The sequence below is a fragment of the Acanthochromis polyacanthus genome, chromosome 4 (assembly GCF_021347895.1).
Source record: "Acanthochromis polyacanthus isolate Apoly-LR-REF ecotype Palm Island chromosome 4, KAUST_Apoly_ChrSc, whole genome shotgun sequence".
NCBI classification, from domain to species: domain Eukaryota; kingdom Metazoa; phylum Chordata; class Actinopteri; family Pomacentridae; genus Acanthochromis; species Acanthochromis polyacanthus.
In genome coordinates, this window is record NC_067116.1 from 27,984,069 (window position 1) to 28,005,982 (window position 21,914).

The 21,914-nt window shown below is 41.4% G+C and overlaps 1 protein-coding gene across 1 annotated transcript; it reads right to left on the bottom strand.

The window, feature by feature from the left end:
- Positions 1 to 16,002: 16,002 nt before the first annotated feature.
- Positions 16,003 to 21,880, bottom strand: gfi1ab (growth factor independent 1A transcription repressor b). Its single transcript, XM_022220577.2, has 7 exons — positions 21,673 to 21,880; positions 19,441 to 19,554; positions 18,647 to 18,835; positions 17,688 to 18,070; positions 17,337 to 17,474; positions 17,010 to 17,175; positions 16,003 to 16,818 (listed from the first exon to the last, which is right to left on the bottom strand). Exons 2-7 carry the CDS (start codon positions 19,550 to 19,552, stop codon positions 16,640 to 16,642), a joined length of 1,167 nt encoding a protein of 388 aa, XP_022076269.2. The 5' UTR covers positions 19,553 to 19,554; positions 21,673 to 21,880; the 3' UTR covers positions 16,003 to 16,639.
- Positions 21,881 to 21,914: the final 34 nt, after the last annotated feature.

Here is a 21,914-nt window from a genome sequence, read left to right on the forward strand (position 1 = left end):
TAGTGTCTCTTTGATTCACAGATTTTTTTTTCTTTCTTTTTATTTTCAGTACATAGAATTTAATTAGGGAGTCAAAGCAGTGATCATTTTCTAGCTCAGGAGGGCACTGTTTGTCTTGAGGGGGGCACATCCCTGACTGTTGGGTGAATCGGACGCATGTAGGCAGCAGTGAATGATGTGTTCAGATTTTATCTTTAAATAAAAACACAAATGCCGTATAAGTTACAGTCCAGCATTTAAAATTCAATTCAAGCAAGCCCATGAAATCTTGGATTACAGTTTTACAATCGTATTCACAACTAAATGAGCAATGATGATATATATGTTTAATTACAGTATTATTTATGAGGAATTAACAGCTAATGCTAAATTCATCAATGTGGTGTGGTCAGATTTGATTGGCAGTAAATAAGCGATTCCCCTGTCCTGATTGGTGGATAGAAGTAGCTGAAATAGTCAACCAATGACTTTAACCCTTTTTTAAATGAAGTGGATTAAAAAATACATTTCTTTCAGCGATTTAGTGGATTAGAAGTCTAGTGCCAAACTGAACAACCTTAATATTCTATTTATGGACAGCGTTTGAATAAATATACTCGATTACACCAAAGAAATATAAAGAGTATGAAATTGTCACTCTGAATAAATACTCATGTTTTCATTTTGTTACATGCAGTCTGTTTTCGTGGATTGTTTTGTCAGAACTCTTGGTTAGATTTCTTTTAGTTGATATTCAGAAAATGATTCCCATTCTGCTGTCAAGATGATAGCAAAGTAAATCATTTCGATTTTGGAAAGTGTTTCAGACAAATGCAACCCTTTGTATCTAGGACATTGAAGATGGGTTCTATAACAGTTTTCTAAAGTGTAGTAGATCAAACAAATCTAATAATTAAAAAAAAACATTAGGCAGTATAATCATTATTTACAGCCCTACTTCAGTGTGGCCATTAATGTATATTACTATCTGTATCATTGAGTCAGGAGATCAAATACACTGAAACGGGAAACTCAATCTGCAGCTTCACACCTGCAATATATATTAGAGCCACAAGAGAATTCATCTGAACACCTCAGCTAAAGTATCCATGTTCATGAATGCATATCCTCAGCAATCCTTTGATCAGATGTCGCTGCTGTATGACGGTCTGTGAGCTGTGTAGGCATGTGGGGAGCGTTCAGAGGCATATCTCAGGTCACTGATATCACATGCCCATTTATATTTAATTTGCTGGACAACAACAACAACACAGTCGAGTAGCAGGATGTAGACAGAATCTCCAACTCCAGTAGATCACTTTAGGATCATCCTTAGTTTTTTTTTTTTTAATTAAATTTTTTGTGTATGTAATTTCTTGCAGCAGTGTGTGTTTTCGAGGACTGGATAGTAGTTTATTCTTGGATTGAACGAACAAACAGGATTGACGGTATCATTTCAGTTGTGCAGCAGATGCGTGCAGTATTTATGGAGCAGTCTAGTACAAACAGGCAGCAATCCTATGAGAGTGAGATAAAGCCTCTCCATTTTCTCCTTCCATTCCATATTTCCTTGGTGACCTCTTAGAGAGTAAGAGGTTCTAAGTGAACTATTTATCCAGTTGGCTTCCCCTGGAGGCCTGTACAGTCTGCTGCAAGCTCTCCTGTCTGCCCAAAACCTCCCCAGGCCCTGCTGTGCTTGTCAAGAAAAACTGCCATGTTTCGGAGGTCTCCCCCGGGTCCCGCCTCAGCTACACTGCTGCTTTCTGAGCCACAAAGATGAATTTGATTTTAAGGTTTTTATATATATATATATATATATATATATATATATATATATATATATATATATATATATATATATATATATAGTCCAGATTTGATCTCTGCTTTACTATTTGATCCAGTAAAGTGAATTTAAATGGAATTTGAAGAGTCAGTTCACCCAAATTATGCATACAAAATTACCCCAAGCAGCGTAGCCACAGGCAAGATGTTCATTAAAAAGTAACAACTTAGATGTAGAGGTCAAATTTGTTGAAAAAACACAAGTAAACACCATGGGTGTTGAGTTATGAGAGTATATACAATGTCCAGATACAGCAGTCAAAGAATTGAAATGGTCAAAATTTAAAAATCGCTTATCAGATCACTAAAATACACAATTAAAAGTATTCATTATGCAGAGTATTCCCTTTCAGAGCATGCAATATTATCTTTTGCTCAAAGTTTGAATTATTATCGCTGATTTTAATTATATTGCCTTCTGTTGGGCATTTTTTTTGCATATTTTATGAGCTTTCTGTCTGTTTTGCAGCTCAAATTTATATTTGAAAAGTAGTTATTGGCAGTATTAACTAAAGCTGTGTTGCACCTGTGATGGAATAAAAAAGGGGGCAATATCGCTCTTTAAATGCATTTAATTGTGATGCATCAGTAAATGGTGATACAAGCACCATAACAATACACAGTACTATAATTCTTCCTGGAGTACCTCGTCTGAAACCAACAGCGTGGCGATAGTTCACTTAGGATTGTGTATTTGTCCTACTGTCTTTTATGTCTGTTCCAGAGTGTGTTCATACTTTCGTTTGCACGGTTTTAGTGTTGGTCTTATCAGAAGGTCTGTTTGGTTTTTATGTTTGAGAAAAACGACAGAGGAAGTGAAATCTAAATCCTGATGTATTATCTGATCTGTTGCTTTGGGCCTCTACAGTGTCTACAGATTTTGCATGTGTTTTCACAGATGAGTCAATAGCTTCACTGTGCGTATTTATAGGATTTATGTTCTTCCTGTGTTTGACTGCTATGTAAATTAAAGCTGTTATTATTAGGGAATTAGTTGTTAACTGTTGAATTAATCATGAACTATTCTGATAATTGATTTGTCAGTTTTAGTAACTTTTGAACAAAAAAAAGTCTGAAATCTGTGATGCCGGCTTCTAAATTTGGAATATTTTTGGTTTTCTTTACTCGTTAATGACAGCGAACAGAACATCTTTGGGTTGTGGACAAAACGAGACATTTGACGACGTCATCTTGTGCTTTGGGAAACACTGACTGATATTTTCACTATTTTTTGATATTTTGTAAACCAAACAACTATGGAGAAAACATTTGTTAGTTACAGTCCTGAGATAAATATCTGAGTGCTTTGCGTGGTGCAGAGTCAGTTATCTTAACTGGGTTCTCCTGCGTTTTTGCCCGTTAAGGGACAAACACGGGAGACAAGTGAAAAAATAACAAATGCTAAGTCTTCTGTGTATAAAGTTGAAACTGTGTTCCATAAAATATGTTAAAGTGATTCTAATCTATCAGGACTGTTTCTTTAGTCAAAATCATTTCTCATAAAACTAGACATTTTGGGGAATTTCCAGAGTAACCAGAACTCTGAAAGGAGACAGATTGTTGCTGTTTCAAATGTCATTTTCACTTCATCTGTGGCACTTTGATCCAACAATATTCATTTCTACTGTAGATGTCCATCTTGAAATACAGGACGCAGCATGTTTTTCACTTTAAAAAAATGCTCAATACATTTTTCTAAAGCAGCTGAGCTTTATACAAATTTCTATATAGACCTAGATATACATTTTAATGAATATTATTCAAACATAAGGAAATAGTGCATTAGAGGCGGTTCTGAGCCGCTGAATAACTCACATTTCTTGTCTTTTTTTGTGGCAGCAAGACTTGTGTGTGAGATTTAGTGAAAAATTGCTTGTCTTGTAAGTGAATCAGCTAATTGAACAGTCTTGCTTGCTGTTTTTATTTGCTTTTACAACAAAAGAAACAAATACATTTGGATTGACGCTACTTAGGCAGATTCAGCTTGCTGTTGAAATGTCATTGCATTTGTTGTTAAGAAAAATATAGCCACACTGAGTTTCATTCACCTCAGTTTGTATTTATATGACAGCTAATATCTAAATCTCTTTATACTGTTTCTGTGGCTGTATAGTTGATGTCAAAGCCAGAAGTCCTAAGTCTTTGTAAGGTGGAGGTGTTTTCATATTAGCATTTTACTTCTTTTTTTTTCTAATTCTCTCACGAGTTGTGCCGCTCTGAGTGTAGAAGTGGAATATCTTTAGGGGGAAAGAGATACCCCAGTGAACTGAGAGCTAATGGAGATGGTGGTCTCAACGGGGAAAATCTTGACCTTGGCCCCTTTTTGTAAAAGCTTTGCCCCTGTAGCAAACAATTGCAGGGAGGGGCTGTGCGGGTGCAGTCTGAGTGTGTTTAGTGAACATCTGTTTGTGCTCTGGCAAAAGGCTGTTGCAGTAATGTAGTCCAGTCTTTTCCACATCTCTCAACATGCTGTAAAGCGGCTTTATCTATCAGTGTGCTGTGAGTTGAAAGCTCCCCAGGTGAGACAAAAGGCCCAGGCCGGACGCCTCAGTCTTTCCTGAGCTGCAGCATGTGTCTGGTATTGAGCGGCGCTGGGGAGCTGCAACAACTAATCCATACCGCCTGGACCGCGCATGCAGACTTCATCACCGCCTGCTCAGCCTTTTATAAATCGGCATTTTGATGACAATTCCCAGTGTCGAGTTGTTCCCAATCAATACACACAGAGCGGACACCTTAATAGACACAGATAACTGCTGCTTGTCTGCTGTATCTCTGGGCTGTGGAGACTGACACCCTGTCTGACTCTGATCAATAAGTGCTGTGTGCTCGGCCCTGCCCGCTCTGCTGGAACACGTGGGGCTGGTTTCCCCCGGCAGCAGGGTAAAACTGCCCCAGCAACTCCCCAAGGTGGATGAATCGGAGATGTTACATGTGAACTGGCTGTCAAGATGATTTTGTCATCTCCTCTTCTCTCTGGTGTTTAAAGATGCTGACACACTGTGTTTTGGTACCAATGTCTTGTTGGAAGTGATGGAGGCTTTTAGCCTGTTTTTTTTTTTTTTCTCAAAGTCCCTTTATCCATTTAAGTGTTTGCTCAAGTGTTAGAATTTCTATTTCACCTGCCACAGCTGTCTCCTGGCTCTTTCTGCCCCCTCATGGCGTCCTTTCATCTGATCGCAACTCGCCTTTGAATTTACCAACTTTAAATCTTTTACTATTAGTCATGAAGTTCAGGTTTTTTAGATGCTGATGATTGACAAACCTACTGTCATTTCTTTACAGGTCATTCCATCCTGAAAATAAAAGCGCATTTTGACAAAACTCATCAATAGTTCCTTTATCCCAGAGAGGTTGAGTGAATATTATTTGCAGGCAGACAGTTCAGAGTAAAGATAAAAACCCTGAGTAAAGAAGGCCAGATCAGATTCAGCTTGGGGTCATTAATGTTTCAGAGGATGCCAGAGGGAGAATGGGAGAGTCACTGCACTGCCGGGATCCATTTCCTTTGACTGTGGCTTTGTCATTCTGGATCAGTCCCACCATACGCAGTCCTGTTGTAAAGTGGCTCCTCTCTAATGGAGTGATTGGCAACACATTGGCACGTGATAAAACGAATTAGTGATATTGTGTTGATGTTACGCTTGAAAGGCAGAGGATTCAGTGTCACCTTTCATTTTGATACATTACCTTTTAATTTATGGATGAAAAACACTAAAATTCTGTTGTTAAAACACCTTTTCTCCGGTCGAATTTCTCACCAAAGATATATGAACATAGTTAAAATTCTGTCCTTTCTCGCTCCATCTTCCCTTACCATGGCCCGGTGTGGACCCCAGGGCCTGTGGAAGTACTTACCATCCTACTCCTCTATGCCGTGATCCCCACAATGGCGTTACTCCTGCTTTGATCCTGCTGCAGTCTGACACATGACCACACAGACCCCTGAATGGGCATTAGTGCAGGCTTCAGCAAACCCAACATCTGTGCCTCCCAGCACTGCCACTGTTCAAATCATTCATTAAATCAGAACACAAAAAGTAACTTTACTTGAATGCCTCAGCATAAATATTTGATCGTGGCTGAGAATAAATCTTTGTCATTTTGTGCTCCTTCCTCTGGCTGTGGGCTCCTCTTATAGATCTTCCTCGCCTCGCGCTCTCTTTGCTATTTAGATACAGTCGCATGCTTGGCTTGGTCATTTGTGAAATGGATCTTATGAATTTTTTAGAAAGATTCATAGCTACAATCAGGCCTGGTTACGGGGACGACTGTATTACAAAGTAACATCTTGTGCTGCCATGCTCGCTGACAAATCATTTTCTGTTTGCAGAGATAAGATAAACTGAAAGAGGTTTTGTGTGTTATTTAGCCAAACACACTAAACTTTACTGTTAGAACACATCTTACTGCTGAATTAACATTTTGGCTCCACAGTTGTTGGTTCTGGCATTTCTTTTCTTTTTTCCTTTTTTTTCTGTTGTTTTAAATCATAGCTTTTGTGTTTCTTTTGACAGAATAATTGAAAATGTCAATGTGAAAACAGGGTTTTTACAAAGTGGTTTATCGATCTGAACCCCAAAATTATGCCATAAATAATCCAAATCTAAGCTTAAAATTGTGCTGTTTCATCAAAATTCCTTGTTCAGCCTGTCTTGTTTAAAGACAAACCTTTTTCAGTAACCAGATTTGGTGGTTTATGTTCAGATTCAGAAATAAACCACTGAGGAGAAAAAAAAAAGCTCCTCAATGCAACCCAGGCGCTTAAGTTGTGATCAGCAGCTACATGAAAAAAATTCAGGTGGTATTCGGGTGAACTGCAGGCAGTGTTTCCTCGGAACAAAACTTTGCTAAAACATCTTTGTTAATTATTATTTACATTTTACAGATAATTAATTAAAACATAACTTTTCAATATTTATCTTTCAGTGTTGATTGGCTGTTACTCATAACATGTCACCCATCAGATATTGCTATCAGGGGACACTGCTCGAGATCACAGAGTGGCTACAGACATTTATCTGATCTGTCAGCCTCTAGTCCAGACTAGACAGTAGCCATGAATCCATCCCCTTACCTGTGCTTTTCAATCGGCTTTGCGTCGAGTCACTTGAAGTGCTCCTTTTTCATATTGGTGCCATTTTTGTCACAATACAGACTCACCAAAAGTGCAGCCTTCCAGAAGCAGGTGGATAAAGACTAAACAGCCTGGACACTGGGCTGCCTGTGCAGAACAATTCAGACCTACTGAAACTTGGACTGGGCTGTACAGTGGATCAAACTTGGACTGGGCTGTACAGTGGATCAAACTTGGACTGGGCTGTACAGTGGACAGTGGTTAGCGCTGTCACCTTACAACTAGAAGATTAGGGGTCTTCTTCACATCCAGGCCTGGACGTTTCTTTCTGTATGGAGTTTGCATGTTCTCCCTGTGCGTGCATGGAGTCTGACTTCCTCCTCCAGTCCAAAAACATGCTGAGGTTAAATGGTAACTCTGAATTGTCTGTAGGTGTGAATGTTACTATGGTTGTTTGCAGAGGTGGGTAGTAACGAGTTACATTTACTCCATTACATTTACTTAAATAACATTTCAAAAAAAATGTATTTCTGACAGTAGTTTTACTCTGCCATGCTTTTTACTTTTACTTGAGTAGATTTGTGAATATGAAACGCTACTCTTACTCCACTACACTGGACTACACTCGACTCCTTACTTTTTATTTACCCCATTAGATATGCTTTATTTTGCCGGAGAGATGCCCCAGTGGATCGACCACATGACTGTGTTTTTCCAATCAGACGAAGCAACAATAATCACGTGACTCCGCTTCACCAGACGTCGCTCTGCAGTCACATGACCACATACGAACCGCATATCGGCACAAACTCTACACACGAAACAGACAGGGAATGAATGAAACGAGGGCATTTTCGAGAAATTTGATCTTGCCTCGGAGTCGACAACATTAGCATTGCATTAGCGGATATCTCCGTCTTCGGCTTTTGTCTTTTGCAGGGGTGGATCCAGTTTAATTTTAGTGGGGGCACACAGGGGGCTACAACAGATATTTAGGAGGGGGCACCGAAAAGTTGTAAGAAAAAATGAAAGCTGCTACCGACCTCTCGCTTTTACAAAGTATTTTTCATGGGGTTTTTTTTGGCTCTTTAACCCGGTCCTTTTCATTTTGGACTGTTAACATTCAAATTATGATGGACTTGTTTCCTTGTTTAAGTGAATTACAACATCATTAGCTGCAGCATTTGCCTGTTATGTAAAACTGGTAAGCTCAACAACAGTATCCTGAGGGCAATAAGTGACAAATGTGCAAGAACAGCACTATATACAACCCTGCCAATTTCCACTTCTTACAATGTTTACTGACAATTATCACACCTGAAATAAGAAATAATATTCTGTACTTTTAGCAACTAGTTCTCAGCTGTATACCAGAAACATCATAGGGTTCTGTATACTAATCAGTCTAAATCAAAATGAGTACTACCCAATACACAGTGAACAACAACAATCTGTACCCTTGATCTGTGGTAAAATAATCTGAAATGTTCTATTCAGTAATGGAAATTTTAAAATACAGTAAGTAGCACTCTATACATTTAATAGTAAACCTGAGAACAATAATAAATAGTAACTATACTACATATTCTTAAATCAAATACATCCATCCATCCATTCTCTATACAGCACTTTATCCTCACTAGGGTCGCAGGGGATGCTGGAGTCTATCTCAGCTGACTCAGGTGAAGGCAGGGGACACCCTGGACAGGTTGTCAGTCTGTCACAGGGCTACATATACAGACACACAATCACTCTCACATTCACACCTACGGACAATTTAGAGTAATCAATTAACCTCAGCATATTTTTGGACTGTGGGAGGAAGCCGGAGTACCCGGAGAAAACCCACACATGCTCAGGGAGAACATGCAAACTCCATGCAGAAAGATCCCAGGTCCAGGCCGGGATTTGAACCGGGGATCTTCTTGCTGCAAGGCGAAAGTGCTAACCACTACTCTACTGTGCAGCCTCAGCACATATCATAATTTTCAAATTAAACTATATATGGTCTATAGATGGGTTGTAGTTAACCAAAGAAAATATTAGCTAATCATTTTGTCTGGAGGAAAAAACATCTACAGATTATCAGTAGATGAATTAAATGGACCACAGTGCACTGAGTGCTCTTTACCTGCCCTTTTAAACCAAATGAATTAGAAATCAACATCAGAAGCTAGAATCTGCAGCATATTCAATCTTTTGAACCTAGTTATTTTATTGTGAAATGATAGAAAAAGAGTTGGAGCAGACCAGCTGCACATAATCATATGAAACTCTATTAGCTGGTGATCCCAGCACAGCAACTGTTGGGAAAAATGACACAGACAAGTTAGACTACTGTTTGTAAATCTGCCTTGTTTGGTTGGTGAACTAGGATATACACACTGTGGCTTACACTCAACATTTTGGCCATTTGTTAGAACAAAATGCAGCCATGCTTCTTTGACACAGTGTCAGTTGGTTTGGAGCAGCCTCAAAGTAAATGTTCAATAAATGTTAACTAAATCAAACCTAGCAGTCTCCATTAGTTTAAAGGTGTGAAAACATGGGGTGTTCAGGGGTTGTCTTTTCCCCCTGCCTCTAAAAAGTAAAGGATTTATCCTTGAGAGGCAGTTGAAATGCTTTTCCTCTGGTAAAAGTAACACCTGCGATTGTCCATCAAATGAAAATTTGATCAGAAGGGAACACATTAATCAGCCAATTGACCTGAACGCTACAGCCATACTCTAATAATAATTTAATGATCATTTCAACACATTTATTTACTCTGAGTTACACAAATGTCCAAAACTTCTTTTCATTTGAAAGAGGTCACATGCAGCATCATTTACATGTCTTAACTACAACACAGTCTATGATTGGATATATTTAGATTAACTATTAAGTTAGAAAATCTGTTAAAACCTTGATAATTGACAGTATTCTTTAATATTGACATTTCCACCAGCACCAAAAAAAGGATGAAGGTTCATTCCTCAGCTCTGAATGTATTTAATCGCACAGTTTAAAGCATAGTGTCACCCTCACATCAGTTCTGTCACGCACTCAATGGATGGGACCCGAGCAGAGAACCACACTACTAGGCAGAAGTGGATGAAAAAAGGGGATTTTATTGGAGGGATGGAGATGATAGAAAAGCTGTGGGGAACTAGGAGGGGCGAGACTGAATGAGTCCAGGTCGGGGCGGCAGAGCCGGGGATCGACGGCCGCTGCTGGTTCCGGAGGGGGACCAGAGTGTGGTTGGGGGCGGCGGAGTGGATCCCTGGCAGCTGGAGCTGGATGGTGGTCAAGGAGGGGGTGAACCGGCAGCCGAGGAGACGTCAGGCGTCGGTGGTCCGGAGGAGCCGAGGTGGTGGATGGCCCAGGAGGCGGCTGGTGGTTCCGTGATCTCAGGGGGAGCCGGTTTAGGAGGGTTTTCCGGGGCTTGGTGCTGGAGGGGTCCAGGAGGGTCCGCGATAGGGAGGAGATCCAGGAATGTCGTCAGAGGGAGCCGGGTTGAGGGGTCCAGAGGGAGACCAGGTGCCGGAGGGGTGCAGGGAGGAATTCGGAGGGAGCACGGTGGGTAGGAGTCCAGACATTGGGGTCTAGGCAGGGCAGAAGAGAGCACACGTTAGTGATCAGGTTAAACACACAGAGCATTTTACCAGTGGCTAGAGTATGACTGACTGCAGAGTCAAGTACAACAACCTGGCAGCATGTGGATGGTTCAACCGGTCTTTATTGCAGTGGATGTCATTAGTGGAATGCTGAGCAGCTGTCTGGACTCCAGGGAGAAGCTAATCAGCTGAGTGAAGGCAGCCGTGTGACCGCACTCCACTCAGTGCAGCACTGAGGAGAGAGGGAGACAGGAAAAAAGGAGAACGAGGAAGGAGGTGTGGGGGAGAAGAGAGAGAGGGGTGAGAGGGTGAGGAAAACAGGGGGGGACAGATAGGGGAGAGGGTTTTGGGATGCCAGGTAGGAATAGAGTGAGGAGAGGACCCTGACAAATTCTGTAGCATCACAGTATTTATGTATGTATCTCTCAGCTTTGCATTTCTCACTTCATCTCATCTTAAATTCTCAGCATTGTAAAACCTTTTATGGGTGAACAGGAATACCATCCGCGCACTAAAAGGCTGCGCAGTTTCTCGTCCCCCCAAAGAGAAGGGAATCTGTTGTTATCAGGCCTTTTAACCGGAGTGGATCCTTTTACTGTCATCTTCAGGATTCATATGTTATTAGACATGGCTTCAGACAAAAGACAAAACCAGGCCAGCATGACAGCAGCGTGGTTTAGCAGCAGATACAGTACACGGATTATACACAGGTTCTCTTTGCACAGGTACAGAATATAATATCAGATGTGTAAAACGGCCCAGAGAGGAGGGGGCTTCAGACAGAGCAGCCTTTTACTTCCTGACTGGCAGCTCCCATCCAAATCCAGCGATATGTGATGCTTAATGAAGCGGATAAACATGTCTTTAAATGAGCGGATGGCCTCACCAGCCCTCCTGCCCTTTCATCAAACCTGTGGGTCCCCATCCCAGCCTCACCCCCCCACCCCCACCACCTCCCCCTCACCCCCCACATGGACTCACGCTGTTCAGGGCCGCAGACCCTCAGAACAGAGGCCGGCTAATGGAAAGCTTTCAGGGCGGCCGGAGGAAAATGTCGGCTCTCATTTGGCCTCCACCATTTTCTGATGTGTGTGTGTGAGCGTGTGTGTGTGTGTGTGTGTTCCTAGCTCCCAGCTTCAGCATCACGCAAACACCTCAGGAGATGCCATTATAAACAGGACTGGAGACTGAAAACAACAACACTGTCCACACCCTCCACACACACACACACACACACACACACACACACACACACACACACACACACACACACACACACACACACACACACACCCATCTGCATGGGCTTCGATAAATGTGTGATACTATGTTGGCCTAAAACCAGTTTGGAAAAATACTGCATGAAAAGGTTGATTCATCACATGATTATCAATTTTATTATCAATAGCATTACAGTAGATGGTAGTAGTTGAAACTAAAGCTATAAATTCATGGCCAATTGGATAAAATGGGTAAAATAAGAGGAAACTGGATGGATTTAAATTATCCATTAAAGTGTGATTTAAATGAGGTTTGACTGATTTTTAAAAGGTGCCCTCTCATATAAAGCTTTAAAATGTCAGCTATCAAATTTTCAAATTCTTTCTAAAATCACAGGGGTCTAAACAGATGCAGTGTGCAACAGCAGCGAGTACATCCCTGTGCAGTACCACTATAATGTCAAATGATTCAAAATTGTATCGCCTCTTTTAGTTTAATTGTTTCTAAGTTGAACAGTAAAGCTTTTCTTCTCATGGACAATGAAAAATAATAACTTTAGATAGACTATTTTGAAAATACAGGCCTCCAAGTCGAAAGTCAAAGCAAGAAAAGTTTAAAATCACCTTTGAGCACCAAAGCTTTCTCTGTTTGTAACCTGTGACTTGTGTGCATCTGCATCATGGAAAAGAATTAACGGAAGATTTTAAAACTCACATTGTGAGACTTAACAGAGATGGAAAACGATACAGGAAGATATGACCAACTAAAAATCAGCGGAAAAACAGTTTCTGCAGTAATCCAGAGTTGTAGAATGAACCATAGCAGCATAGTACAGAGATAAAAACGACACTAATCTACCTCAAATAGAGACACAAGTGAAAATTAGACATAAGCAGCATAATAGTAACCTCTATAGACAGCATCCAAGTAAGAAAAACTGCTCTTATTTCCGGTTTCTTTTCTCTTCTATGACAACAAACTAAATATCTTTAGATTCTTGATGAAACTAGACATTTGAGAACATTGTCTTGGCCTTTGGAAAGCACTGACTGTCATTTTCCACCATTTTCTGACATTTTATAGAGCAAACAGCTAATTAAAGAAAACGATACACAGATTACTGGCTAGGTCCTGTTGACTTCAGCATATCAAGGTACAACTGTGTGCCATCAGCATCCAGATTCATGGGAGGCTGGACAAGATGCAGTCACAAGATACAAAAGTAGCCGTTTTAAACTTTTAATTGGTGTAGAATTCACGAAATGAACTTTAAAACCACAAGCAAAGCCTCCTAGTTCAATGTCACACTAGAAGTCCTCACAGTGTGTGGAAGCGGTGTGGTGGCAGTGTGGTGCGGCCGCGGCCGGCGCTCCAGGAGGAAGCTTGTTAGCCTGAAGAGTCCAGCTCTGCAGCACGTGTTCGGCCCGTCAGCTGCCTTGCTGATGTCTCCTGTTATTATTTTCCTCTCATTCTGCTGCCTTTTCTTTGCAGAGTCATGAATAATTTGTGTCTACGCCTTGTTGCTCGATGACAGCTGTGCAGTTGGTTTGCAGTCTGTTTTTCAGATCAGGTGAATAATGAATAAGCCTGTGCAACAAAAGAGCTGTGTCCTATATGAGCCCTGCCTCTGCTGCTCTGTCCCAGCTTGGCTGGCGTGTCAATCGCCGGGGAGGAGACAGGTGAGCAGCAAAAAGTCTCTCCGGTGCAGAAACTTTCCTACATTAAAGGTGTAAACAGACTCTTGAAGTTCTCTTCATCTCAGAGAATTTCCTGCATCTAAGCATAATATTGAGTGGTTTTTTTTTGTTTATTTTAAAGCTTGCCATCACAAATCCTGTGTCTCCATCTGCTTATCTGACTTTGTAACTGGCCAAACCTGTGTGAAATCTGCTGAACAGAGCATGAGAGCAAATACCACATTGTTATTACAACATACACAGCAGGTCTGCTCACCCTCAGGGAAATAATCACATTTGCTCTCTGTCTATCTTCTCTTTCATAACAGATTCACAGTTCACCAGATGTTTTTCCAGATATTGGCACCTGTTAGAGCTGTGTGGGTGTGATCTTAATGTGACTGTTGTTTTTTATCTATGAGCTGCCGCATGTTAAGCATTAATCATTATTTCCTTTGAAGCATCAGGCCAAATATCAGTGTTGTAAATCTGATGATGGGGTCCGTTTTGAAAAGCTGCTGATCGTGTCTCTTGGATCTTTTTAAAGGCCTTGTTTACAAGAGTCTTCTGCTCAGCAAGAGAACATTTAGAAAGCTGGTTACTATGAGGCGTTTCTACATTTATTCCAGTCTTTTGAAACTGTTTATCCCATCATAAGGATCTGACACTAAACCTCCTAGCAGGCGAGTAAAGTCATCGAGGTTATTTGGGTGCAAAAAAAAAATCAAAACCAAACTCCAAAGTGTGTCTTTAAAGTCTGTCTTTTATAATTCATGTTTGATTTGTGATGAATAATAGATCATCCAAAAACCACAAAACCCAAACTCTGAACTTTCTAATTGCACAACTATGTCTGTCAGGAAAAATTAATCCGGTCATACCTCTGCATGTGCAGTGTGCATGTGTGGTCGTGTGCACAGATGAGCGTGTTGTGCACTTACAGACCAGGATGGAGGCCTAGATTTGAGCCTCAGACTGCACTGCTCTGATTACTCGCCCGCTCGAATCGATCGGGCCATATTCTATTCATATTTGATAGGCTATGCCTCGGGGCAGCGGGGTAATGCTTTAAAAGAAAAATCCACCCATGCCCTTGGAGGAAATCTGGTCAGCCTAATGGCTCGTGTGAAGATTTTTGCTTGAAAAGATTCTCTCTGAGATTGCAGAGCTCCTGTTAGAGGGAGTAAGTCAGGAGGTAAAACAAATGATTTCATTTGTGCTTAACAAGCTGCTGTTCAGCTGCTCAAACAAAAGTTGCGAGAGGAGTTTGATGTCACGAGTTTACCTGCGTCACACCTGAGGTTACTGGCCTCAGAGGATCGAGCTCAGGCTGCTGGCTGGAGGCTGCCTCCGAGTGTTAAAGGCACTTAATGGCAAACTCTGCTTCGTTTCAGCTGGAGGAAATTCCCCAGTGAACACATTCTGCTTCACTCACTCTGAGCGGAGTATGTGTTCTTTCCGGATCAGCTTCTATCTCAGTAATTTATCTAAAGCTTTGTAATGTCCTTTATATACAGCCTCTCTAATTTTTTTGTTATCTGGTGTGTGGGTGTGTTCTAGCACACAAGCTTTATTTTTATTTAAAGAGAATAAAGGCAGTGACTCACTCTGCACTGAGGCTCCAGTAAATCCAGCTTTCAATGAGCCTTTTCCTGTTCTCCTTTAGTCTGTTCATCTTGGGATTTAAAATATTCAGTATTTTCGCAGACCTGGATGTTGTACGATTTTGGAGGAAGTGAGGCATAAAAAAATCCTTGTGAGTCAGTGATTTCAATCAATGTTGAGAGAAGGCGATTAAGTGATTGTTCCTCTTTTTTCCTCTCTTTCTTTGGCTTTGTTGCGGATGAGACACTGGAAGAGTCAGGTTGTTAAAAAGGCTGTTGTTCATAAGCGCTGCAGTGTCGCCTAACCAGTTTTATCTACAGTATTAGAGTGACTATACAGTAGCAAGAGAATATTTATTATAATAAGGATACTAACCTGTTTTTTTCTTTACTGTTTGAAAGATGATTTCTTTTATTTAAGATAATTTAAGTAGCATTTCAGAAACACAAACTGCAGTGTGTCATTGTGAATCCCAGCATTTATCCTTCTCAGGATCACAGCTGCCTTTTTCTTCCAAAACTCCTCCCTCCTCCACTCCAAAATAACAGCCATGAGGGTAAAAGGCGTTCAGTTAACGGTTAAATCTGCTCAGGTTGTTTAAGGTCCAAACACATGGCTGCAGTGGTCAAAACAAACAGCCGCCTCTGGGCAATCACAATCACAGCAACAAGATGGTTAAAAGCCCTTTGTTGACCTGTTAGCACTCTGGAAATCAAAGCTCTCATTAGATTTTAGTTTTGCTTTTAGGTGGATTATGAAAGAAGTTGAACTAGAGAAATGTGAATAAACCCAATGCCATGCAATCTGCCACTAATCATAACAAGATTTTTGCTGTAATTTTGGTGATGAAACCTGACTTAAATGAGGCTTAAAATTTGGCCCACCTGTCCGTTATTTATTTATTATATTTTGAAGAAGTCTATGTTTTTTTTATTTGATTGTAGTTTTATTTCCAATAAAAATAAACCAGAAGCTCAAATACAATGGAGAAGAAAGTTATATTTATTTCGTAAACCACAAAATAAAGACATTTATTTGGACAAAAAAAATGTGCAAAATGGACAAAGGGAAGATAAGAGTGAGGCCCTCCTCTTAGTTAAATCACACTGTTTTGCCAGCATCTCGGCCAGCTGAAAACAAAAACACCTTCTGTTCTTTGGAGGAGCGCAGATTTTCATCTCTTTCCAGCCAAGGGTGTGAGTACAAATATTTTGGATTGAAGACATACACACAATGAATAAATTTCATCGCGCTTCATCAAATCACATCTGCATTTTTATTTCTTTTACAGTTCACAGCTTATCTCTGGTTTTCTGGGGCTTTCTATCAACCTGCAGGAGGTTTAGTGTTGCTAATGTCTTCACACCGCAGGATCGTCCGTTTACTCTTTTTCCTTAATAAAAATAAATACAAACATCTGCAACGGTTAAATATATTTTCAGTTCACTTTGACAAAGCTCAAAGTCGATCAAAATGGAATTTGATTTTTAAAAAAAATGTCCTCCAGATGGACGACCGGATGTTGGAAAGGCATTAAAACGTCTTTGTCAGATTTTTCTCACTCGTTTCATTTAAATATTTTAAAGTCAGACACGGGAGATGTGCTTTTTTTTTGGTGGAGATTTTTTTTATGCTCCGCTTCATTTCAGTCCGTGCTGCGTCTCCTTGTGTCTCCTCAGATCCACCTTTCTTTGGAAACCTTTGCCGCAGAGGTCGCAGCCGAACGGTTTGTATCCGGTGTGTTTCCTGCTGTGTGTGATGAGGTTGGAGCTCTGACTGAAGGCTTTTCCACACACTTGGCATTTGTGCGGCTTCTCACCTGTTAGAAAAAGAGAAAATATGTTTTTAATTAAAGACTAGATTAGTCATTTTCAGCACATGCGTAAAAATCGGACTTTTACGCACAGGTGCGCTCTGTGACGCACAGACCCTTTACCCCCAGTGAAGATCAACAAAAAACTTCTGTCTACCAGTTTTTTTATTTCCTCTGCACTTTTTCTGTCCACTTGCCTGTGTGAATGAAGGTGTGTTTCTTCATGTCTGACTTCTGGTGGAACCTTTTACCGCAGTACTGGCAGGGGTAAGGTCGCGTGTCGGAGTGAATGAGCAGATGAGTCGACAGTGTGGATGACCGCTTAAAGCTTTTACCGCATATTTTGCAATCGAAGCTTCTTTCCTGAAACGTGAGCAGAGGCCGCTTTAGTCATGAGTTCATGTCAGCGCAGTCACATCTGACAGGAAAGCGAGTTGACAACACGATGCGGATTCAAAAAAAATGTTTCATTTAAAAAAAAAAAAGTAAAGGTGCGAAGAGCAGAATGCGGTTTGCGAAGTTACCTGAGAGTGCACGGCTTTGTGTTGCTCCAAGCTCACTGCGTGTCCGAAGGTTTTGCCGCAGATTTCACACGCAAATGGCCTGGTGCCGCTGTGGGATCTGCGGACGTGGACTTCTAAACCGTGCGGGGTGGAGAACACCTGAAGAACAGACAAGAAAATGAATGTGAAGAAAGATTTGGAATAAACTTGTGGTTTATTTCTGGTCCTCAGGGAGGTCAAAGGTCAACCACAGAGCAGCAGCAGTGTGTCTTCACTCAGAGCCACCACTAACCATTTCAGCTTGTAAATCAAATTATACAATTATCCTGAAGTTCACGTGAACAGGGGCTGTGTAGGCCACTCCATCCTCACCTTACTGCACTTGATACACTTGTAGGCACCGTTGAGGATGAGACTAGAACACAGCAGGTCAGACTGGGCCTTGGAGTTGTGTGTTTTTCCATTCAGACCTGCATCAGGAAACAGCAGAGCAGCAGCAGCAGCAGCAGCAGCGTGTCTCCTGTAGTCACCATAAGTCTCTTCACCCAGAGCCCGGTCAGCATACAGGGCCGGATGGGCTCCTCTGTCTCCGTAGAAGGCCATGGCAGCCGGACCTCTGTCCACCTCCAGACCTCCATGATGGAGGCTCTGCTGCATCAGGGGCCTGGAGTAGCTGCTCCAGGCGTACGGCCGGAAGGGGACGGTGAAGGGCTGGGTCTCATCCACCAGAGGGGAGAGGGACTTCTCAGAATCAACTGTTGAGAGGAGCGGATGAAATTTTAATGGAAGCAGTGACACGGCTGAAGAGGGGCATTTCCAAACCGCCCAGGGCCTCAGAGGGCAGATAGAAGGAGTCATGCAATGTTCTCAATTCCCAGATGATGATTGTTGGGGGAAAGAAGGAGTATCAGCTGAAAAAGGAGGTGATGTGTATTATATTGAATCACTAATTGATCACCTGGCTGCAGGTTATTTCTAACCTCCAAAACACTTTATGTACAAATAAGTGAAACCTCTTTGACAAAAGGTGTCATCAGTAATTATAAATAGATATTACAGAAAGGCAGGAAAAAGCAGCAAAACCTGTAAATTAATTATAGTCTACAGGCCTCATGCTGCTGTGATCATTTTATGTCACTGAAGTGTCTTTTATGGTTTCCAAAACATGCCAAAATGTATATATTTTAAATGGACAAAATGTAAATGCATCAAAATATCCCTACTGCTCGGAGACCTGTGTATCATCCATACAGGTTTCACTGTTTGGCCCTTTAATCAGTGTTTTTATGAATTGCTTTGCAGGATCATGGATGCTGTTTTGTTGTTCCTACCCGGAGACGCAGATGGAGACGGAGGCCTCCAGAAGTCCTCGTATTCCGGGGAGCGGCCGCACAGACTGTCGGCGCAGCTCAGCGGAGACTTGGGGGAGAAATTAGCGGCGTCGTCCAGGTGGGAGTCCGGGGAGAGGCCGTAGGTGTCCACTGACAGGTCGGTGTCTTCTTCCGGGAGCTTATCTGGTTCTGATCGGAGACACGGAGGACAGTCAGCGTCTGGGGCTGAAGTAAGGTCAGTCTGATGTTGTTTTCAAAGAATATTACAAGTAACAGTGATTATGAATTTAGCTATAAAATTAAAGATGAAATATTATTTTTAATGCGTAAAAATACAGAAGAGCTTTACCCCACTATTGAAGAAAAAAATGTATTAAATGTATAAACAACAGTGCTACAGAAAAGAATTTAAAAACGTGCCCCTCTAAATGTCAGATTTAAATGTAGCTGTTGAAAGAAGTTATTTTTCGTTGTTGTGCATTTTCAGGTTCTGACTATATAAATATCTTTTATTTATGTTTCACCATTTTAAGGGAACTGTTTCAGGCCCTTTAAATAAACTCTTTCCAGAGTTTTATAATTACTAAATCAAGCAATGAAGTTTCTCTTTCCCTTTTATAATTTGTTAATTTTTAACGTAATATTCCTCCAAAAAATGTAGTTTAAAATTTGCATTTGTAATTTTAAAAAATATATCTTATTCCTCTAATGGGATTAAAAAAAAAGGAATCGTTAAAGGCGCATTTTACGCACGGTGGAATCGAGATGAAAACAGGATTCTTGTGCACCTTTACCTGAGCATATGTGCGCCAGAATCGTGTCCAGCCTGCTGTAGTCATCCTCAAAGCTCCGGGGCTGGTGGTAGCTGTGCGCCTTCTTACTCTTCACCAAGAAGGACCGAGGCATCTCTGCAGTGAGAGCGGACAAATCAGTGATGATGATAATTATCCAGATGCTGAGAAGGAGCCCTCCTGCGTCCTCTCCAAGATGTGATCTTCACTGGTGCTGGAAATGTGGCTCCCAAGTGTTTTTACAGATTGAAACCTGGCCACAGAGCATGCGCACAGCGTCCGTCCCGCCTGCCAGGTGTCACCAGGACAGGTGTCACAGCATCTCCACCTCCTCCTCCTCCTCCTTCCAAAAATATCCGCCTGCAGCGTTTTAGTCTGCGCGTAATGCAGTGGCAGGTGATTGGAAAGCCGTCTGCAGCGGGGGCGACTTCTTGTCACAGAAAATTCACTCATTTCAGGACTTTAGTCAATATCATGACGACGTGTTTTGCCTCTGCTCTGCATTTTTTACGAGAAAGGCCCGTAAAGTGAGCAGCAGATACGCGTAAGAGTAACTTTGACGTGCAGACTTTTTTGTTTCACCGCCTGGAGCTGCTGGTCAGGATGCAGCTCGTGTCTCCAGGAGAAGTGATACACGCTTTATCTGCGTCTTTCTTAATCTCTGAGAGGGGGAGAGGAAACGTGGAGGCGCACCCCGGGGTGTCTCTAGCTGAGAGGTTCAAGTAGCACGCAGTGGTAAAACAGGGGGGGGGGGTATGTACGGAGTCCTCTTATTCTAGATCATATAATAATACAATTAACATAAGTGGAAAAAAAATATTAAGAAATTCCGTACAAATCCTCTCACTTTAATTCACTTTGAATCCTCGGTGGTTTAAAGGTAATTCGTGCAGCTTAGTGATGGTCAGCTGAAGCCACAGACTGTAATTATGCGACAGACACTCGCCGTCCTCACGCCCGCGGTGACAGTTTCAAATTTCTCTGGACTTTATTGTCTAAAGGAAGAAGCACAATTTGTTTTCTGTTCACTCAAAACTCAGATTAGAGCCTCGGTTTTGTCTTTTTGTTCGGTGCGTAATGACGCCACAGGCTGCGTCCTGCAGGTGCAACGAATCAGTCCCCAAACCTGAACAAAACGACTGGATGCACTTTGATTATCAACTATCACGACTCATAAAATATACCCGATTTTTTTTTTTTTTAGCAATTATGTGTGCGATGGTTTATAATCATTATAAGATTTATAAGTATTGGGTCTCCGCAGATTTGTTTCTGCTCAGTGGATGAGCACACATTTATTTATCAGTAAACATTAAGGAGAAATTTAGAAGTTTCAGTGCAGCTTTTTTTTGGTGAGCAAAGTCACAACGGCACATCTCTTCAATGCCATCAGATGCATTTGTGCTGTCAGATAGAACTCGGGCAAATTCTTATCAGTAAATAAATGGCAGGAAATCAAAGGGCCACATGTCCCGGCTCGATTAGACGCATCACGGCATCCAGACACAGTTTTTGGTGAAGATATGAAGCCCGAACCGATAAAAGAGTTTCAAACAGCATCCTGCCGCCACAACGCAGTGAAATACACACACGCTCAGAATAATACTGACTAGTTTAATAACGCAAATGTAGTTCATTTTATTACAATCTAGACGCAGCTCTGCAGAGATTTGATTGTCGCCAGTGCGCACGTCTACTGGTTTAGCACCGCAAATAATAATTCCTGTGTTATTTCTGCAGAAAGTGTTGGAATATTTTTTACTCTCCGGTGAAATTCAGCTTTAAAAACTCCTCTGCTTGTGAAAACACCAAATGATTCATGCCTCCCACACGGCACCGCAGTCTCCGATTCGACGCGTTCTGGTTGTAGTAAACATTTAAGGACGCGCCGCGCAGAAGGTCAGCTGGATAAAAATCTAATTTCTTTCTTTATGTACAATTCCTCTGTAGCGCGTAGTATCTGTTTAAATGAAGACTCAAAGTGTAAATTCAAACTTTTAGAATCGGATTTATGAGAACTGCACAAAATAACCAAATTCGTCCTTACCAGCAGCATTTAAAATAGCTGAATAAACCGAATGTCTTTCACTGCGACACATGCGTGCTCAAAAAAATCCGCAAAATAACAGCATCAGTCTCTGCAAAATAAAACATCACACAGAGCCGTCCACCTCCACTACATTCTGCCCTCAATTTCCAACAGAAACTCATCAGCAGCAGCATTTTAATACCAACCTGCTTAATGTTTCAGTGCCCGAGGAGAGATGCTCTTCTAAAATGTGGTTTTCTGCATGAAATGATTAGTAGTTGAGGCTGAGCTCTGAAAACCGCGAGAAATCACTTCCTGAAAGCAGTCAATCTTAGCAAGAATCTTCAGAGGAAGGCAGCTCAGACTAATCATCCCACATGTGCTCTCAGTCATCTGAACACATTTCAGTCTGATTGAAGCTCTGCATTAACATGAACACAGACACCAG

Bases quoted from the DNA above. Each gene is read 5' to 3' on its own strand.
- gfi1ab (XM_022220577.2), bottom strand. From the start codon at position 19,552: ATGCCTCGGTCCTTCTTGGTGAAGAGTAAGAAGGCGCACAGCTACCAC. The intron at 17,475-17,687 runs GTGAGGATGGAG...TCTGTTCTTCAG, and splicing joins AGTGTATCAAGTGCAGTAAG to GTGTTCTCCACCCCGCACGG. The intron at 17,176-17,336 runs GTAACTTCGCAA...CTCACGTTTCAG, and splicing joins ACAAAGCCGTGCACTCTCAG to GAAAGAAGCTTCGATTGCAA.